Raw genomic sequence first — 18,174 nt, 5'->3', positions numbered from 1 at the left:
AACCTTCCTTCCGAGGAGTGGCTGGTGGGTTTGAACCGCCAGCCTTCTGGTTAGCAGTCAAGTGCTTTAGCCACTATGCTACCAGAGCTCCTGGAATTAATAGCTATTAATATTTCACTTTATTTGCTTCCAGACCCTTTTTTAAAAAAGAGAACAACATTGTTCCTTGAACTCTATACTGCTTTTTATAACCATAAGTTCCATTTCCCTATCTTCCTCCCCAGGAACAATCAGTATCATCAGTGGTTTTTTTAGTTTGTATATGCGTGCATACAAATATATAAATACTACTGTTTCTTGTAGTTTTTAAAGTGTGTATTAATGATCATATATATCCTGTCTTCCTTGTTTTGCTCAGCATTGGTTTTGAGATCTAATCAAGTTGATTTCTTTAAGATCTGTTTCATTCCCTTTAATTCTTGTTTGTTTTTTTCAGAACGTAAAACTAGTACATTTTATTTATCCATTCCCCAGTGATTGATATTTAGATTGTTTTAAATAAGTATTCATTGTGAAAGTTAGCTGTTTTAGAGGTTAGAGTTGTAATCTGAGATCTATAAAATTTTCTCGGAATGTAGAAGAAAAGGGAAAAAGGATGAGAAAATACAAGAACTGTGTTTAATTAGTATTTTTTAAAAAGAAACTCTTAGCAGGAAATCAGCAACTCTAATCAATTCCACAGAAATATTCTCAGGATCAGTCATATATTGTAATGTTCTGTAGAAAATGTCAGAACGGTAGGATCAGGGCAGTGAGCTGCTTGCTGCTCTGCTTGTGACTCCAACAAAGAAAATAACATTGTCTAAGCTAGGAATCAAGGTTTGGTCCAACACCTAGAACTGGAAAATGTATATCTTTTTGATTTACGTATTTGGTACTAATGTAAAGGGAACACTGCATGGTTTGAAATCAAGAAGGGGGTGCATCAGGGTTGTATCCTTTCCCCATACTTATTCAATCTGTATGCTGAGCAAATGGCCCAAGAAACTAGACTATATGAAGAAGAACATGGCATCAGAATTGGAGGAAGAATCATTAACAACCTGCGATACGCTGATGACACAACTTTGCTTGCTGAAAGTTAGAATGACTTGAAGTACTTACTGATGAAGATTGAGGAATACAGTCTGCAGAATAAATTACATCTCAATATAAAGAAAACAAAAATCTTCACAACTGCACCTATAAGCAGCCTTATGATTAATGGAGAAAAGATTGAAATTGTGAAAGACTTCACATTGCTTGGTTCTACAATCGACGCCTATGGAAGCAGCAGTCAGGACATCAGACGACATATAGGACTGGGCAAATCTGCTGCAAAGGACCTCTTTCAAGTGCTAAAGAGCAAAGATGGCTCCTTGAAGACTAAGGTGCGCCTGACACAAGCCATGGTATTTTCAATCGCCTCATATGCATGTGAGAAGTGGACAGTGAATAAGACAGACAGAAGAAGAATTGATGCTTTTGAGCTGCGATGTTGGCAGAGAATGCTGAAAGTACCGTAGACTGCTAAAATAACTAACAGGCCTGTCCTGGAGGAAGTGCAGCCACAATGGTCCTTGGAGGCAAGAATGGCCAGACTTGGTCTCACCTACTTTGGTCATGTTGTCAGAAGGGACCATTCCCTGGAGAAGGATGTCATGCTTGATAAGGTGGAAGATTGACAAAAGAGAAGGCCCTCAACGAGATGGATTGACACGGTGCCAGCAGCAATGGTCTCAGGTATAGCAAGAATCATGAAGCTGGCTCAGGAGCAGGCGGTTTTCATTCTGCTGTGCATAGGGTCGCTATGAGTCAGAGATGACTTGACGGCACCTAACAACAACATATAAATATGAAATGTAGATATTATTGATAAATTAAAAGTAATTAATGTAAACTTGCACTACAAAAGCATTGCTTGTGGGAAAATAGGCCACATTTTGTCCTGAACCAAAATAAAAAATATATAAAAGGCTAGAATAAATGAAGCAGAAGCAATAATAAAAAAGAACTTCTAAGTAGAAGAAAATATAAAGTCTGCATTAAAAGGTTTTACCAAATTCCATAGTAATGAAAATCACTAGTAGACAAATATTGGTCAAAGAATTTTAGATCAATCTTAAAATACAAGCGTGAGTATCAAGACAAAAAAAAAAAAAAAACTATAAAACAATAGAAATTAGGCTTGTACTAGACTTAACATCTACAAATGTCTAGAAATATACCATCCATATAACCTTCCTGAAAAGTTTCTCATATGTCCTCTTACTGACCAAAAGGTAAGTCAGAATATGCAATTTAGGATTGGGAAAGTCATAGTATTTAAGAAATGGCAGTGGCATGGAAACCATGTAAACATGGAGTTAATTTTAATAAGGTGAGTCTATAGTTAGGGTTTGTGAGGCCCCTAAGTAGCAGGTAAAATTTTATATAAATAGCATCTTTCAGATTGCCAAAAGGTTCATAGCCCTAAGAAGTTTAAATATGACTGTATGGTTAGTGGAATTCCTACGTAGTGCAGACTGTACATGCTCTTGGCCACTAACTGAAAGGTTGGAGATTTGAGTCTTCCTGGAAGTGCCTCAGAAGAAAGGCCTGAAAAACTCTTTCTGAAAAATCCGCATTGAAAATTGTGATACATATGGGGCTGCCATGAGTTGGAATCTGCTCAAGTTGAGTAAATAATATGGAGACCATGATGCTAAATAAAATTTTAGCATCTGTAATCCAGAGAAAGGAGCTCTGGTAGCATAGTGCCTAAGGCACTTGACTGCTCACCAGAAAGCTGGCGGTTCAAACCCACCAGCCACTCCTCGGAAGGAAGGTTGGGCAATCCTACTTCCCTAGTGATACTGCCTCGGAAACCCAAGGAGGGGTCACTATGAGTCGGGGCCGACTCAACGGCAAACAACAACAACAACAACAATCCAGAGAAAAGAGCTCTGGTGACACAGTGGTGAAAGCATTGGGCTGCTAACCAAAAGGTAGGTGACTCAAACCCACGAGCCACTCCATGGGAGAAAGATGAGGCATTCTGCTTCTGTAAAGATCTACAGCTTTAGAAACCCTAAAGGACAGTTCTCCTCTATCTTGTAGTGTCACTGTCAGATCAACTCGATGGCAGTAGGTTTGGTTTTCAATCCAGAGAAGATGAGATAACTTAGTATGACTACAATAGTAAGGAGGAATGATTTAGAATTAAGAAATCAAATAATTACACAAGTAGACCACAGAAAAAAAGCTTATCTTGGCAGATGCTGAAACACCTTTGAAAAATTCAATACCAACATTTAGAAGAATTCTTTTTTTTAATGTGGTAGAGAATATATATCTGAAACCAGCATCTTTGATATTGGTGAAACTCTAGAGGTGCTTCCTTTAAAATAATGATAAAGACAGGAATGCTTACTATCATAATTGTTATTCAGTATTTTTCTAAAAATAGGCCAGTACAATAGGATATCGGAGAAAGTATGATTGTTGAAATGTAGAAAGTAATTTGTATGTAATCTTACCTACCTAGAAAATCTAAGATTGAGGTGCAAAATTATTAAGCTAAAAAGAGGGCTTAGTAAAACGATCACTTATAAAAATATGAAGGTCAAGGAAAAAAGCTCCAAACTCACTGCCGTTGAATCAATTCCAGCTCGTAGTGACTCCCTTTGGGTTTCCAAGGCTGTCAATCTTAATGGAAGCAGACTGGCTCATCTTTCTTCTGCAGAGTGGCTGGTAGTTTCAAACTGCCAACCCTCTGGTTAGCAGCCAAAATGCCTTAACCACTCTACCACCAGAGCTGTGACAGACTTTTTAAAAATTTAATGAAATAAAATCCTCAGTCACAATACACAAAAATAAAATAGCTGAGACTAATCACTAAAAAGGATCCGTGGTGGTGTAGTGATTAAGCACTAGGCTGCTAACCAGAAAGTCATCAGTTCAAACCTACCAGCCATTCCATAGGTGGCAGTGTGCTTTGGTAAAATTTACAGCCTTAGAAACCCTCTAGGGTAGTTCTCCTCAGTCCTATAGGGTTACTATGAATCAGAATTGACTCGGCACATGAAAACAATTGAAAGAAATAGGTATGTTAGGAATATAAAACTAAGGATTTCAGTGAATGGATAAAGTTACCATGCTCCTGGACGGGAAGGCTGAATATTGTAAAAATGTAAATTCTTGTCAATTAAATTTACAGATTTAATTAATTACATATGAATTCCTAGCTCTTGGGTTTTTTAACCTGGTGGCAAGCTATTATAAATTTAATCTCCAAAGATAAAATGTCAAGAAATAACCTAGAACATGTTTTTTTTTTTTTTTTAAATAGTACTTGCCCTGAGAAATATAAAATGTTCCATCAACCTATAGAAAACTTTGTTGTATGGTCTAAGAATTAACAGATCAGGAAACATAAGGTGCCTAGAAACTACAAGAGCATAATGACGTATTTGTAAGAATGTTGAATTTGATTAAGCTAGTAATCAAAAGTTGCAAGGTAAAGGATGCTTTGATTATTCAATAAATGGCTCTGGAACACTTGAATATCATTTGGAAAATTTAAGTTAGATCTTCATGGTACATCAAAATAAATTCCAGATGAAATTGGATTCCTAAATCATGTTGTTATGTGCCGTCAAGTCGGACGTGACTCATAGCGACCCCTCCTTGGGTTTCCAATGCAGTATCACTATGGAAGTAGATTGCCCAACCTTCCTTCCGAGGAGCGGCTGGTGAGTTTGAACCGCCAGCCTTCTGGTGAGCAGTCAAGTGCCTTAGGCACTATGCTACCAGAGATCCTAAACCATAGGAACACTAATTATTAATAATAGTATCCTAAGAAACCAAGAAATAATAGAGATTAGATTTCTTTTCATATGTGTTTCCAAGACATGTATCATAACTTTATTCGTAACATCATTTACACTTTATATTGTACATACTTAGTTGTTTCTTTGCCTATGAGATCAGAAAACTCTCATCATTGTTTCTATAGCACCTAGCATATGACAGACACTAAAGAAGTCCTTGATGAAATAATGAATGCGTAATCAAACAAACCCTCATTATGAAAATAGACAAAGCATGAGAATAGACATGCTTCTTCTTTACCAAAGAAGAAAAAAATTACCAGTAAACATGAAATTATGTTCTAATTCTCTGTTATTTAGAGAAAAACGAAGTAATGCCATTTTTCGTCTACTAAATTGATTAAATATTTCAAAATAATAGTTAGGGAGCTCTGGTAGCGTAGTGTGTAAGGCACTTGACTGCTAACCAGAAAGCTGGCGGTTCAAACCCACTAGCCACTCCTCGGAAGGAAGATGGGGCAGTCTACTTCCGTAGTGATACTGCCTGGGAAACCCAAGGAGGGGTCGCTATGAGTCGGGTCCGACTTGATGGCACATAATAACAACAACAACAACTAGTTACGTTAAAAGGATGTAGGAGCAAACTTGAAGGTAATACCCATTGGCCAAACTGATGAGAACAGGTCTTTTGTTTTATAATTCCAGTTCATTGAGGATGGTGTGCTTATCAAATGGAATAAAACACTACAACAATGTTAAATTTCTATAAAAATTTCTAAATACTCAAATTTTGTACTTTCACAACTGGTAGCAAACCACTGGGTGATACCACACCTTGAGTAGCACTAGCCTAGGCAATGATCATGAAGGAATGCTAAAATCATTAGGTGGGAGATTCATGTTCGGAACTTAAAATGGATGAATTTAACTGAAAATATGAAAACCCACTGACCAGCATCACAAAAAAGTGGAACACTCAGACATATATCTCCTGATGTGAGGCAGTAGGAAGTTCCTACCACTACCTGTAAATTCTTGTGCCCTCCTCCAAAAGATAAACCTAAATCTAATCAAACTGCTAGAACTGATTACCAGTTTACAGGTACAGAGAATGAGTTAATAAGGAAGGTACCAGCCAAATTCCAGAATGTGGAAAATGCTATAGGACAAATGACTTATTTTACTAAACTTGAACAAATAAATGGTGTAAGATTTTAAAAGGGGCAGTCGTTGCTGTAAGATTTAAAATAAAAACCCACTGTCTTTGAGTTGGTTCCAACTCATAGCACCTCAGTAGATTAAGGACCTGTAGATTAAAGAGACATAAAAGACATGTGAATCAAATGCTGTTTGTTGGGCTTGTGTGTATTCTGATTCAAACGATTTTTAAGGCAACCAGGGAAATGTGAAAGATGGGCCGATGAATTTATATTAATTTTTAAGTCTTCTTAGAGATGTGTACTACATTATTTCAAGTAAAAGGAAGAGATGCCTGGGGTTTGCTTTAGGGTAGGTAAGAGGTAGGGAGAGTAGACTAAAAAAATAGGTAAAATGTTGATAATTATTGGTAGTTGGTAATAACTACATGGGGATCCAGTATGTTGTTGTTAGGTGCCGTAGAGTTGTCTCTGATTTCATAGCAACCCTGTGCACAGCAGGAAGGAAACACTGCCTGATCCTGTGCCAGCCTCACGGTCCTTGCTATACCTAAGCCCATCATTGCAGCCACTGTGTCAATCCATCTCGTTGAGGGCCTGCCCCTTCTTCGTTGACCCTCCACTTTATGAAGCCTGATACCTTTCTCCAGGGAATGGTTCCTTCTGACAACGTGACCAAAGTAGGTGAGACGAAGTCTGGCCATTCTCGCTTCTAAGGAGCATTCCAGCTGCACTTCTTCCAGGGCAGATCTGTTAGTCCTTTTAGCAGTCCATGGTACTCCTTGCATTCTTCAACACCCCAACTCAAAAGCATCAACTCTTCTTTGGTCTTCCTTATTGTCCAGCTCTCACATGCATAAGAGACAACTGAAAATACCATCGCTTCGGTTAGGCGCACCTTAGTCTTCAAGGAGACATTTTTGTTCCTCATCACTTGAAAGAGGTCTTTTACAGCAGATTTATCCAACACAATATGTCGTCTGATGTCTTGACTGCTGCTTCCATTGGTGTAGATTGTAGAACCAAGTAATACGAAGTCCTTGACAGCTTCAATCTTTTCTCCATTTTTTGTGAAGTTGTTTATTGGACCAGTTGTGAGGTTTTTGTTTTCTTTATATTGAGGTGCATACTGCAGACTGTAGTCTTTAATTTTCATCAGTAAGTGCTTCAAGTCATCCTCACTTTCACAAGCAAAGTTGTGTCATCTGTATATTGCAGGTTGTTTAATGAGTCTTCCTCCAATCTTGATGCCACGTTCTTCTTCATACAAGTCAGGTTCTTGGATTATTTGCTCAGCATACAAGTTGAATAAGTATGGTGAAAGGATACAACCCCAACGCACTCCCTTCTTCATTTTGAATCATGCCATATCCCCTTGTTCTGTTCAAATGACAGCCTCTTGATCTGTGTACGGGTTCCTCATGAGTGCAATTAAGTGTTCTGGAATTCCCATTCTTCTCAATGTTATCCATACTTTGTTATGATCCACACATTAGAATGATTTTGCATAGTCAATAAAACACAGGTAAACATCTTCCTGGTATTCTTTACTTTCTACTAAGATCCATCTGACATCAGCAATGATATCCCTGTTCCATGTCCTTTTCTGAATCCAGATTGCCTTTCTAGAAGTTCTCTGTCAATATATTGCTGCAACCGTTTTTTAATTATCTTCAGTAAGATATTGTTTGATAATGTCCACATTCTGTGGGATCACCTTTCTTTGGAATGGGCACAAATATGGCTCTCTTCCAGTCAGTTGGCCAGGTAGCTGTCTTCCAAATCTTTGGCATAGTCGAAGTGAGTGCCTCCAGTGGGGCATCCGCTTTTGAATCATCTAAATGGGCATTCTGTCAATTCCTGGAGCCTTGTTCTTCACCAATTCTTTCAGGGCAGCTCTCACTTCTTCCTTCAGTACCATTGGTTCTTGATCATATGCCACCTCTTGAAATGGATTGACATCAACCAGTTCTTTTTGATACAGTGACTGTTTTCCTTCCATCTTTTTTTTATGTTTCCTGTGTCATTCAATATTTTGCCAATAGAATCTTTCAATATTGCAACTCAAGGCTTACGTTTTTTCCTCAATTCTTTCAGCTTGAGAAATGCTGAGCATGTTCTTCCCTTTTGGTTTTCTAAGTCCAGGTCTTTGCACATTTCATAATAGTAATTGGTTTTGTCTGCTTGAGCTGCTCTTTGAAATCTTCTGTTCAGCTCTTTTTTCTTATCATTTCTTCCATTTGCTTTAGTTACTCGTCACTCAAAGGCAAGTTTCAGAGTCTCTTCTGACATCTATTTTGGTCTTTTCTTCCTTTCTTGTCTTTTTAAGGACCTCTTGCTTTCTTCATGGATGATGTTTTTGATGTCATCCTACAATTCCTCTGGTTTTTGGTCATTGGTGTTCAGTGCATCAAATCTGTTCTTTAAATGGTCTCTAAATTCAGGAGGGGTATTATCAAGGTCATATTTTGGCTCTCGTGGACTTGTTTTAATTGTTTTCAATTTCAACGTGAATGTGCATATGAGCAGTTGATGGTCTGTTCCACAATCAGCTCCTGGCCTTGTTTTGGCGAAAGATATTGAGCTTCTCCATTGCCTCTTGCCACAGATGTAGTCAGTCTTATTCCTGTGTATTCCATCTGGCAATGTCCACGTGTATAGCTGCCATTTGTGTTGTTGAGAAAAGGTATTTGCAATGAGTAAGCTGTTGGTCTTGCAAAATTCTGTCATACGATCTCCAGTGTTATTTTTATCACCAAGGCTGTATTTTCCAACTGCCGGTAACTCTTCTTTGTTTCCAACTTTTGCATTCCAGTCACCAGTGATAATCAACACATCTTGATTGCATGTTCAGTCAATTTCAGACTGCAGATATTGGTAGAAATCTTCAATTTCCTCATCTTTGACTTTGGTGGTTAGTCCATAGATTTTAATAATAGTAGTATTAACTGGTCTTCCTTGAAGGCATATGGATATGATCCTATCATTGACAGCATTGTGTTCCAGATCTTGAAACATTCTTTCTGATGATGCATGTCTCGCCATTCCTCTTCAATTTGTCATTTCTGGCATAGTAGATCATATGGTTGTCTGATTCAGAATGGCCAAAACCAGTCCATATCAGCTTACTAATACCTAGGATATCAATCTTTATGTGCTCCATTTCATTTTTGAAAACTTACAAAGCTTCATTTTTGACAAACTTCCAATATATCAGAGTCTTTTTATGAGAAAAAGTATTTGTACCCTTGAAAGTTTTATATTTTCTTTTTAATGTGCATTCCTGTTGATCTAGTAATTTCTCTTGAAAGAATGTGTCCTAAAGTAAGCAAGTATTTGGTCAAGGATTTACATAGGGGTATGTTCATCATAATATTAACATACAGGTAGATAAAAAATAGAAAAAAACATTTAACGTTTAAAGATTTATAAATTATACTGTACCCTTTCACCTATTAGATTGTCAGTTTCAAAAACATCAAGACCCACTTGATTGATGAGGGTCTATAAAAGCAGGCACTCCCATTAAATTGCTGGAGGGGCTGAATAGGTACAGATCCCATGGAGGGTAATTTGGCAGTGTTAACAAATTACTAATCCATTTATCATTTATGGGAATGTATTCTGTAGCAATATTCTTACATGTTTGAAATGGTTATATACAAGTTTGCTTATTGTATCAATGATTTGTAATAGTAAAAGATTGAAAACAGTAGAAGACTAAATAAATTGTGGAACACCTCTGCAGAAAATTACTAACTATGTGGAAAAAGGATGAGAAAGCTACATTTTTTTGTGTCCAATATAGTAGCCACTAGCCATATGTAAAGAACTCTGGAGGCATAGTGCCTATGGCATTTTGATTGCTAACCAGAAGGTTGGCAGTTCAAACCCACCAGCCACTCCACAGAAGGAAGACTGGGCAATCAACTACCATAAAGATTTACTGCCTCAGAAATCCAAAGGGGGTTCTTGTGAGTTGGAATTGACTCAGTGGCAGTTGTTTTCTTTCTTTCTTTTTTTTTTTTTTTTTAGGCCATATGTAAAGGAGCTCTGGTGACATATTGAGTAAGGCATTTGATTGCCCGTCAGAAGGTTGGCAGTTCAAGCCCACCAGCTGCTCTGTGGGACAAAGATGACACAGTCTACTTTCATAAAGATTTATGTCCTTGGAAACCCAGTGGAGGTTACTTTGAGTCAAAATTGACTTGATGGCATTGAGTTTGAGTTTTTCGAGCCATATGTAACTAATTAAATTTGAATTAAATTAAAAATTTTAATTGCATTTTTTTGGTGGCACTAACCACATTTAAAAATGCTCAATAGCCACGTGTCTGGTGGCTACTGTATTGGACTGCACAGATACAGGCCATTTCCATCAATAAATTTCCATTATATATTGCTGTTGTATATAGTGAATATAAAAATATATTTTTAAAAACTTCTTTTGTAATGAGTAATAGACACCTGATGACAGAAAATATTACATAGAAGAGAACGCAGATTCTTAGTGGAAATTTAAAATCTGACTTCTGAACATATGGTATCCTTTCATGGATTTTTTCTTGAAATCAATAGCCACCCCATTTTCTCTTGTCATTTTTCCATTATTTTCAAATGTGTCATTATGATGCTTGTGTCACTATGTTGCTAAGTGGATTACATATTTTGGAAAATAAATAATTTGAAGGCAAACAAGCAGCATGAATTCATTCTTTTTTGGCTAGTCTTATTTTTCAGACACAAAGCTTGAACCAAGCATTCTGGACAGCATAATCCTCCTCAGCTCTTTATTGAGTGTGTGTTATAAATGAGCTCTTAATTTGCCAGCCACCATAAAGCACCTATGAGAAATTATAGCTATAACCGCAGCTTTCTGGAGTATTTATTCTGTAATTAGGTATATCCTTTATATGGCTGCAGAATATAGTGAAATGTTTATTTCACAGTCTGGCTTACTTTTTAGTGTTGTCTAGGAAGAAGATAATAGGAACTGTTTGGTGTTTTTTAAAAATGGGGAACTGTACTGAAATTTGAACACTAATAAATAACTGATTTTTTACAGATCTACAGAAAATAAGGAAATTCTCCCTTTGGAAAATGAAATTGTAAAATTAACAGAAAAAGAATCATCTTTGAATTCATCTTACCAACTTCATGACTGCTCTGGTGCTTGTCTGATAAAAATGCCACTAACTTTCAAGGGAGAAAACCCTCTGCAGCTGCCAATCAAATGCCATTTCCAAAGACGACACGCAAAGACAAACTCTCACTCCTCAGCACTCCATGTGAGTTATAAAACCCCTTGTGGAAGGAGTCTTCGAAACGTGGAGGAAGTTTTTCGTTACCTGATTGAGACAGAGTGTAACTTTTTATTTACAGATAACTTTTCTTTCAATACCTATGTTCAGTTGACTCGGAATTTCTCAAAGCAAGAAGAAATTGTTTCTGATGTGGATATTAGCAGTGGAGTGGAATCGGTGCCCATATCTTTCTGTAATGAAATTGACAGTAGAAAGCTTCCACATTTTAAGTACAGAAAGACTATGTGGCCACGAGGATATTATCTAAACAACTTTTCCAACATGTTTACTGATTCATGTGACTGTTCTGAGGGCTGCATAGACATGTGAGTAGAAAATAATACATTTGAATTAATCTTCTGAATATAGGGATACTTGTCATGAAATCCTGCTGTGTTTCAGTTTATCTTTACCTGTCTGTCTATCTAAAACCTATTCACCAAAAGTCTAAAATGAAGAGATGCACTGTTTAAAGAGCAATAGGAAAGAAAACTCTTCACCAAGTATTATAATTTGAAAATTAGTTCTTCTAAGGATAAGTAGTTCTTTTAATCTAGTACCATTATTACAACAATAACAGTTATAGCAAATACTGTTTATTGAATATATACAACTGCCAGGCTGTTCTCAATAGAATAAGTGCTTTACATACATTTTCTTTTAATTCTCACAAAAAACCATGAGGTAGGGGTATTATCTCCATGTTAGAAATGAGGAAATTGAGAGTTAGAGAACTCAACTGTCCAGTCATAGGGCAAATAAATTGTAGTGCTAGGACTTGAATCTGTGCTTTAACTACTGTTATTTGTTGTATTTTACGCTTACAAATAATTGAAAAATTATTTCATAGCTGATTTTCAGTCTTCTGATGAAGATCAAAGACTGTACAGCCTTCAGTATGTATTATATCTCAACATAAAGAAAAACAAAAATCCTTACAACTAGAGCAATAAGCAACATCATGATAAATGGAGAAAAGATTGACATAGTCAAGGATTTCATTTTATTTGGATCCACAATCAACACCCATAGAAGCAGCAGTCAAGAAATCAAAGGATGTAAAGAGCTTTGTAAAGAGCAAGATGTCACTTTGATGGCTAAGGTGCTCCTGACCCAAGCCATTGTCTATTCAGTAGCTTCATGTGCATGTGAGCACTGGACAGTGAATAAGAAAGACTACAGGAAAACTGATGGATTTGAATTGTGGTGTTGGTGAAGAGTATGGAATATACCATGGACTGCCAAAGAACAAACTAACCTGTCTTGGAAGAAATACAGCTGGAATGCTCCTGAGAAGCGAGAATGACCATACTTCACCTCTCATACTTTGGCCATGTTGTCAGAAGGGGCCGTCTTTGGAAAAGGATATCGTGCTTGGTAAAGTAGAGGGTCAGCAAAAAAGAGGAAGCCCCTCAATGAGATGGATTCATAACGCTGGCTGCAACAGTGGGCTCAACAACCACGGCAACGATTGTGAGCATGGTGCAAGACTGGGCACTGTTTCATCCTGTTGTAGATAGGGTTGATATGACTCAAAACTGACCCAGCAGCACCTAACAACAATAATTTTCTAGAACGTTAATAGTGTTTATAATTAATATTTTCTTGATCATAGCATTGAAATTCTGTAGTAAATTAAAACATGTTCTGTATTAAGACTTTGAAAACCTTTTTGCTTTAAGAATGTGATTTCTTCACTGCTGCTTCCATGGGTGTTGATTATGGATCCACCTAAAATGAAATCCTTAACAGCACCAGTCTTTTCTTCATTTATCATGATGGTGCTTACTAGTCCAGTTGTGAGGATTTTTCCTCTCTTTATGTTGAGTTATAATCCATACTGAAGGCTATAGTCTTTGATCCTCATCAGAAGACTGAAAATTAGCAATGAAATAATTTTTAAATTATCTGTAAATGTAATATACATGCATTTGTAGGTATGCACATATGCAGTAGAGTTGCGTTATTTGTCCTTTATTTAATGCAAACTTAGCTACCTGTGTGAAGTGGGCAAAAAAAAAAAAGAAATGATTTAAATAGATAATAGTTTTCACTATGCTCTCAGACTGTGAGATGGAATATAAAAGTCTGCTGTTGCCCTAGTTTGGCCTCTCACATAGGACTCCTGTCACTGTGCTAAGTTTATTTTGCTTAAGTATTTTTTTTTTTTTTTTAGTAAACATTGTCTCTGAATGTTATCCAGTGACTTCATTTGCCCAAACCCAGTCTGTAGTGCTGGAGGGAAATACTAGCTGTTAGACAGATTACACTGTGCTATATGGCAGTTTAAGGAGTTTTTTTAAAGGGTAATTTGCACTACATGTGATTTTTTTGTCTTTAGACTATAGGTACTAACCCTCACATAACGTATACCACCACTATACATATTTTCATCCATGGGTCAGAAATTAGGGAAATTACAAAAGTAAGCAAAGGCTGAAGCCCATTAGAATCTGGAAATGGACATGTGCAGTGTAGCCAGGGATGGGAATTAAACATATCCCCTGTATGGCAGAGTGGTAACTGGGCACTCCAGGGGAATAGAGACTCTGGGAACGAGGCTAATATCTCACAGGACCTAGAAATGTACTATTGCAAACCTGCTTCAGATCAGTGGAACCCGTAAGGTCAGAGCAAAATGGGAGAAACTGCCAAGCATAGAAGAGCATACAGGAATAAATCCCACCAGAATTACACATGAAAATAGCACAAAGGGCTGTGAAGGTAGTGTAAGCCACGACGAATGGGAACATGCACACCTGAGAAATCAGAAATGAAGAATCTAACTGAAAGGAACTTTAAAATAGGTATTTAAAATGTCCAAAGAGATAAAATACTAGACTGTGAAACTAGAAAGGGGTTATAAAAGAGAAATGGTATATGTATTTATTTTTTTAAATATTAGAAATAAAACCTATAGTCATTGAAATTAAAAACAAAAAACTAATAGATGGACTAAACAGTAGCCTTGGTGTAGCTGCAAAAAGAATCAGTGAATTGCAAAGCCCAGCTAGTGAGATCTGGAATGCAAAAAGATAACGGGGAAATAAGTGATAGGTTAAGAAATAAGGAGGATAAAATGAAAATCTCCAGTATACAACTGAGAAGAAAAGAGAGCGTTCAAGGGAAAACTTGATTGATACTACATAATGGAGGTAAAAAAGAATATGTCTGGAATACAGGAGATTGTTTAGTAGTACCATGCCCTGTGATTAAAATCAGTGGAAAACTACAGCAACCCAATTCTGATACAACTATGGTTTGGGTCACCCCAGCAGGCAAAGAGCTACCGTAATGGCAAGGACAATAACATGCCCATAAAATAAAACTCACGAAGCAAATTTTATATTTGTGCATCCATTCCTTCCCTCCCTTCCTTCATCCCTTTTTTCCTCATTCAGTAACTATTTATGGAGCACCCATTATGTAGTTGGTGCTGTGTTGGCTTCAGGGACACAATGGGGTATAGAATGTCTTTGTTCTTGTGGAGCTTATACACCAGAACAAAACAATTATTCATTGATTCAACATTTATTTATTGGGTAGCTACTATGTACCAGAGGAGCTCTGGTGGTGTAGTGCCTAAGGCATTTGACTGCTAGCCAGAAGGCTGGCAGTTCAAACCCATCAGCTACTCCTCAGAAGTAAGACTGGGCAATCTACTTCCGTAGAGATGCCGCCTCAGAAACCCAAGGAGGGGTTGCTATGAGTCAGATTTGACTCAACGGCAGTGAGTTTGGTCTGGTGGAAGCAGATCGCACCCCGAAGGCAACTCCCTTTCAACTGATAAGGTACTCACAGCAGATTCCACTATTGAGGTGATTATAGTCTCATCATGGGGAATAACTATATCCAGCTGCCCAGCCACTCAAAACCACAGCCCAGTCAAGTTGACACACAACCTTAACTACCATAGGAAGGCTGCGGCATTCAAAGAGAGAATGGCAGAGAATGTTCCAGAATTAAAAAAGGACATAAGTACTTAGATTGGAAAAGCTTACTGTGTACTAAGAAGGGGAACTAACAAATGTACATTTAAATATAATATTATGCAACTTAAAAAATACATAGGATAAACCTCAAAAGCTATTAGCTAGAAAAGACTGAACTACAAAAGAAAAACAAACTGACATTTTTTATATTAGAAATAACAGGAGACAATAAAGAGATATATTAGCTTAAAGTGCTGAAAGAAAATACATTTGAAACTAGAATTTTGATCCCAACCAGACTGTCATTTAAAGGAGTTTGGGTAGGGAGGAATGGGGGACAAACTGTTAACACAACATACCTACTTCTCCGTTAACCGTACTTTTGTGTATATCTAGAGCAGATTAGTTTCCAAGTTCCAGGTTTAGTGGGATGTAAAGTCAATTTAATGGATTATAACGAGCATTTTTTAAGTACTAAAATATCCAAGTGCGTGACACATTGTCAGGGTAAAGTTTCACATTGTTTCAGTTATATATGCATACACATATAAGTATGTGTACGTGTACAAGATCGTGAAGGAAATGTATTTCTTACTGTGGGTCATAGTCAAAAAACTTGAAAGCTATTTATTACTCTAGAGATGCACACATCTGCATAGAATAAGGATTTGTGTTGCAGCATTGTTATATTGGAAAACTGGAAGCAACTTAATTGCCTATCAAGTAACAACTGAAGACTTGTAGATGAGTTAAAAGGAGTTAATCAGATTTGTATATAATATCACTAATAGATCTCAAAAAGATTAAAGTGAACAAAAAGCAAGTTACAGAATAATACATATAGTAAATTTTTAAAAACATGGAAAATAATAATGTATTGCTTGTGGATACAGATGTATGTAAAAGTATTAAAAAAGGCCACCCCAGACCTCCGGAGAGTTTTATCTGTTATGTTTTATTAGACTCTGTGTGGTATTTAAGTTTTAAATTCTACGTATAGGAAAAAAGAAAGACTAGACAAGTGCTGATAGCTAAAGCTGGGTGGGGAACAAATGGGTATTTATTATATTTGTACTTTCCTATACTTTTTAAACTTTGCAAACAATTATATATGGAACAAAGTGCTATGAATGTTTACATCTATAAACACAGTCCAAATTATGAGTTTATTGATTGTTTTTTCTGTTATAAACAGCAGCTACCACTCTATGACGTATACTATGTATATACAGAAAAAATACAAAAGAAAACCATGGAAGAAAAAGATTTTAAGTCCCTTGTTCAACAAAGGAGACTACGATCCAGAGGTGTGAACTAGCTCACCAGTACGTAGTCACATACTGAGTTCATAGCTGAGATACCCAGAGTCCTTCCTCTCTGTCAGGTTATCAGTCTTTGTCAAGATGAATAATCATCTAAATACGTAGGTGTAAAAATACAGAGTAAAATTATGGTTGCAGAATGTCCTATCTAGCAACAGGATGAAAAACGGATTGTAGTAGGCAGAGTCCCAGCATCTATCTCCCTTGTCTGTTTGTCACTGGAGTCAGACATAAGGCATCTCTCAAACTGCCCTTGCAAGTTTGATGTGTGGTTATCCACTCTAGGCAAGCTGAACTAGGAGGATTTTCACAAATAAGCTGTTGAATAGAAAAGGAGAAGAATTTGTTTTGAAAATTCAAAGTCACATTGTTAAGTTTTTACCTCATGAGCAAATAGCATACAGTGCATTTATAGTTACTTGTAAACTTTTGGTTGTTGCCTGTCTTTCAAAGAGGTATATTCTATTTAATAAAGATGTCCATTATGTCCATGAGCCAAATGACTGTTCTAAATACACTTAATATCCTTTACTATTTACACTTTCATCAAGATCGTCTTTGTCCTTTTTAATACTGACATCTCCGTCCATTGCCTTTCTTTTAGAACAAAATGTGCATGTCTTCAGCTGACAGCAAGGAATGCTAAGACTTGTCCCTTGTCAAGTAATATAATAACCACTGGATACAAATATAAAAGACTCCAGAGACAAATACCTACTGGGTAAGATACCTTGAGGATTTGTTGCAGGGTGTTTGTATCTTTGAAGGTGGATACTCACAATGTCTAATACCAAAACTCTAAATTACTAAGGAATTAAAAAAAGAAAACTGTATTTTTCTTGGAAATGAAAGTTTGGACCACACAGAGTGCACTGGAAGACTCATCTGTTTTGAGTCTGGCTCTTGACCCTCTAAGACTAGCCTACCCTAGGCAGCCATTTCCCCATTAAGAAAAAAACTGTGCAAAGTCCATCTGAAAAATGGGAGTTTTCAACTTTTCAAGGTTGTTATTAACAAATAATAACCCTTTTAAAAACAAACTTTTCTTTCCTAGGTATTATTATTATTTTAAAAGAGCTAACATTTTCTATGTGCCAGGTGCTGTCTCAAGCTCTTTGTAAATATTGACTTATTTAATCTTTACAGAACAACCCTCAGAGGGACATACTACAATATAATCCCCATTTTGAAAATAGGAAATTGAAGCACAGAATGGTTAAGTAACTTGTCCAACGTCATACAACTACAAATGCTGCAGCTATGATGGTAATCCAGGCAGTCTGGCTCTAGGAACCTTCACACTTAGTCTGTTCCCCTTAGTGACTCTCAGTGCCAGTGAAGTAGCAACATAAATTGTTTCTTGCTTTAATTGGAGCTCTGATTGTTTTTTTCTTTTGCATATTTGATTGACAGCATTTATGAATGCAGCCTGTTGTGCAAGTGTAATCGACAGATATGTCAGAACCGAGTTGTCCAGCATGGTCCACAAGTGAGGCTGCAGGTGTTCAAAACTGAGAAGAAGGGGTGGGGGGTACGCTGCCTGGATGACATTGACAGGGGGACATTTATTTGCATTTACTCAGGTAAGGCAAAGATTCCTTTTTAAATTATTCTGTAGCAGGGTCTACATTTCTCAATCTCCATTTTACTAGTCAGGGCCGTTGAGATCT

General features: G+C 36.9%; 1 protein-coding gene across 1 annotated transcript in view; it reads left to right on the top strand.

Annotated features, from left to right (window-relative positions):
- The window catches only part of SETDB2 (SET domain bifurcated histone lysine methyltransferase 2), a 57,263-nt gene that overhangs the window by 26,463 nt on the left and 12,626 nt on the right, over positions 1 to 18,174 (top strand). The window contains exons 5-7 of the mRNA XM_007946349.2: positions 11,013 to 11,576; positions 17,109 to 17,225; positions 17,918 to 18,087. Coding sequence (XP_007944540.1) covers positions 11,013 to 11,576; positions 17,109 to 17,225; positions 17,918 to 18,087 — 851 coding nt within the window. The remainder of the gene's footprint in view (positions 1 to 11,012; positions 11,577 to 17,108; positions 17,226 to 17,917; positions 18,088 to 18,174) is intronic.

Source organism: Orycteropus afer, unplaced genomic scaffold, assembly GCF_000298275.1.
Source record: "Orycteropus afer afer isolate SDZICR_OR568_19922 unplaced genomic scaffold, OryAfe1.0 scaffold00157, whole genome shotgun sequence".
Classification (NCBI taxonomy): domain Eukaryota; kingdom Metazoa; phylum Chordata; class Mammalia; order Tubulidentata; family Orycteropodidae; genus Orycteropus; species Orycteropus afer.
The sequence above is the reverse complement of the archived record's forward strand: the minus strand, read 5'-3'. Positions and strand labels throughout refer to the sequence as shown.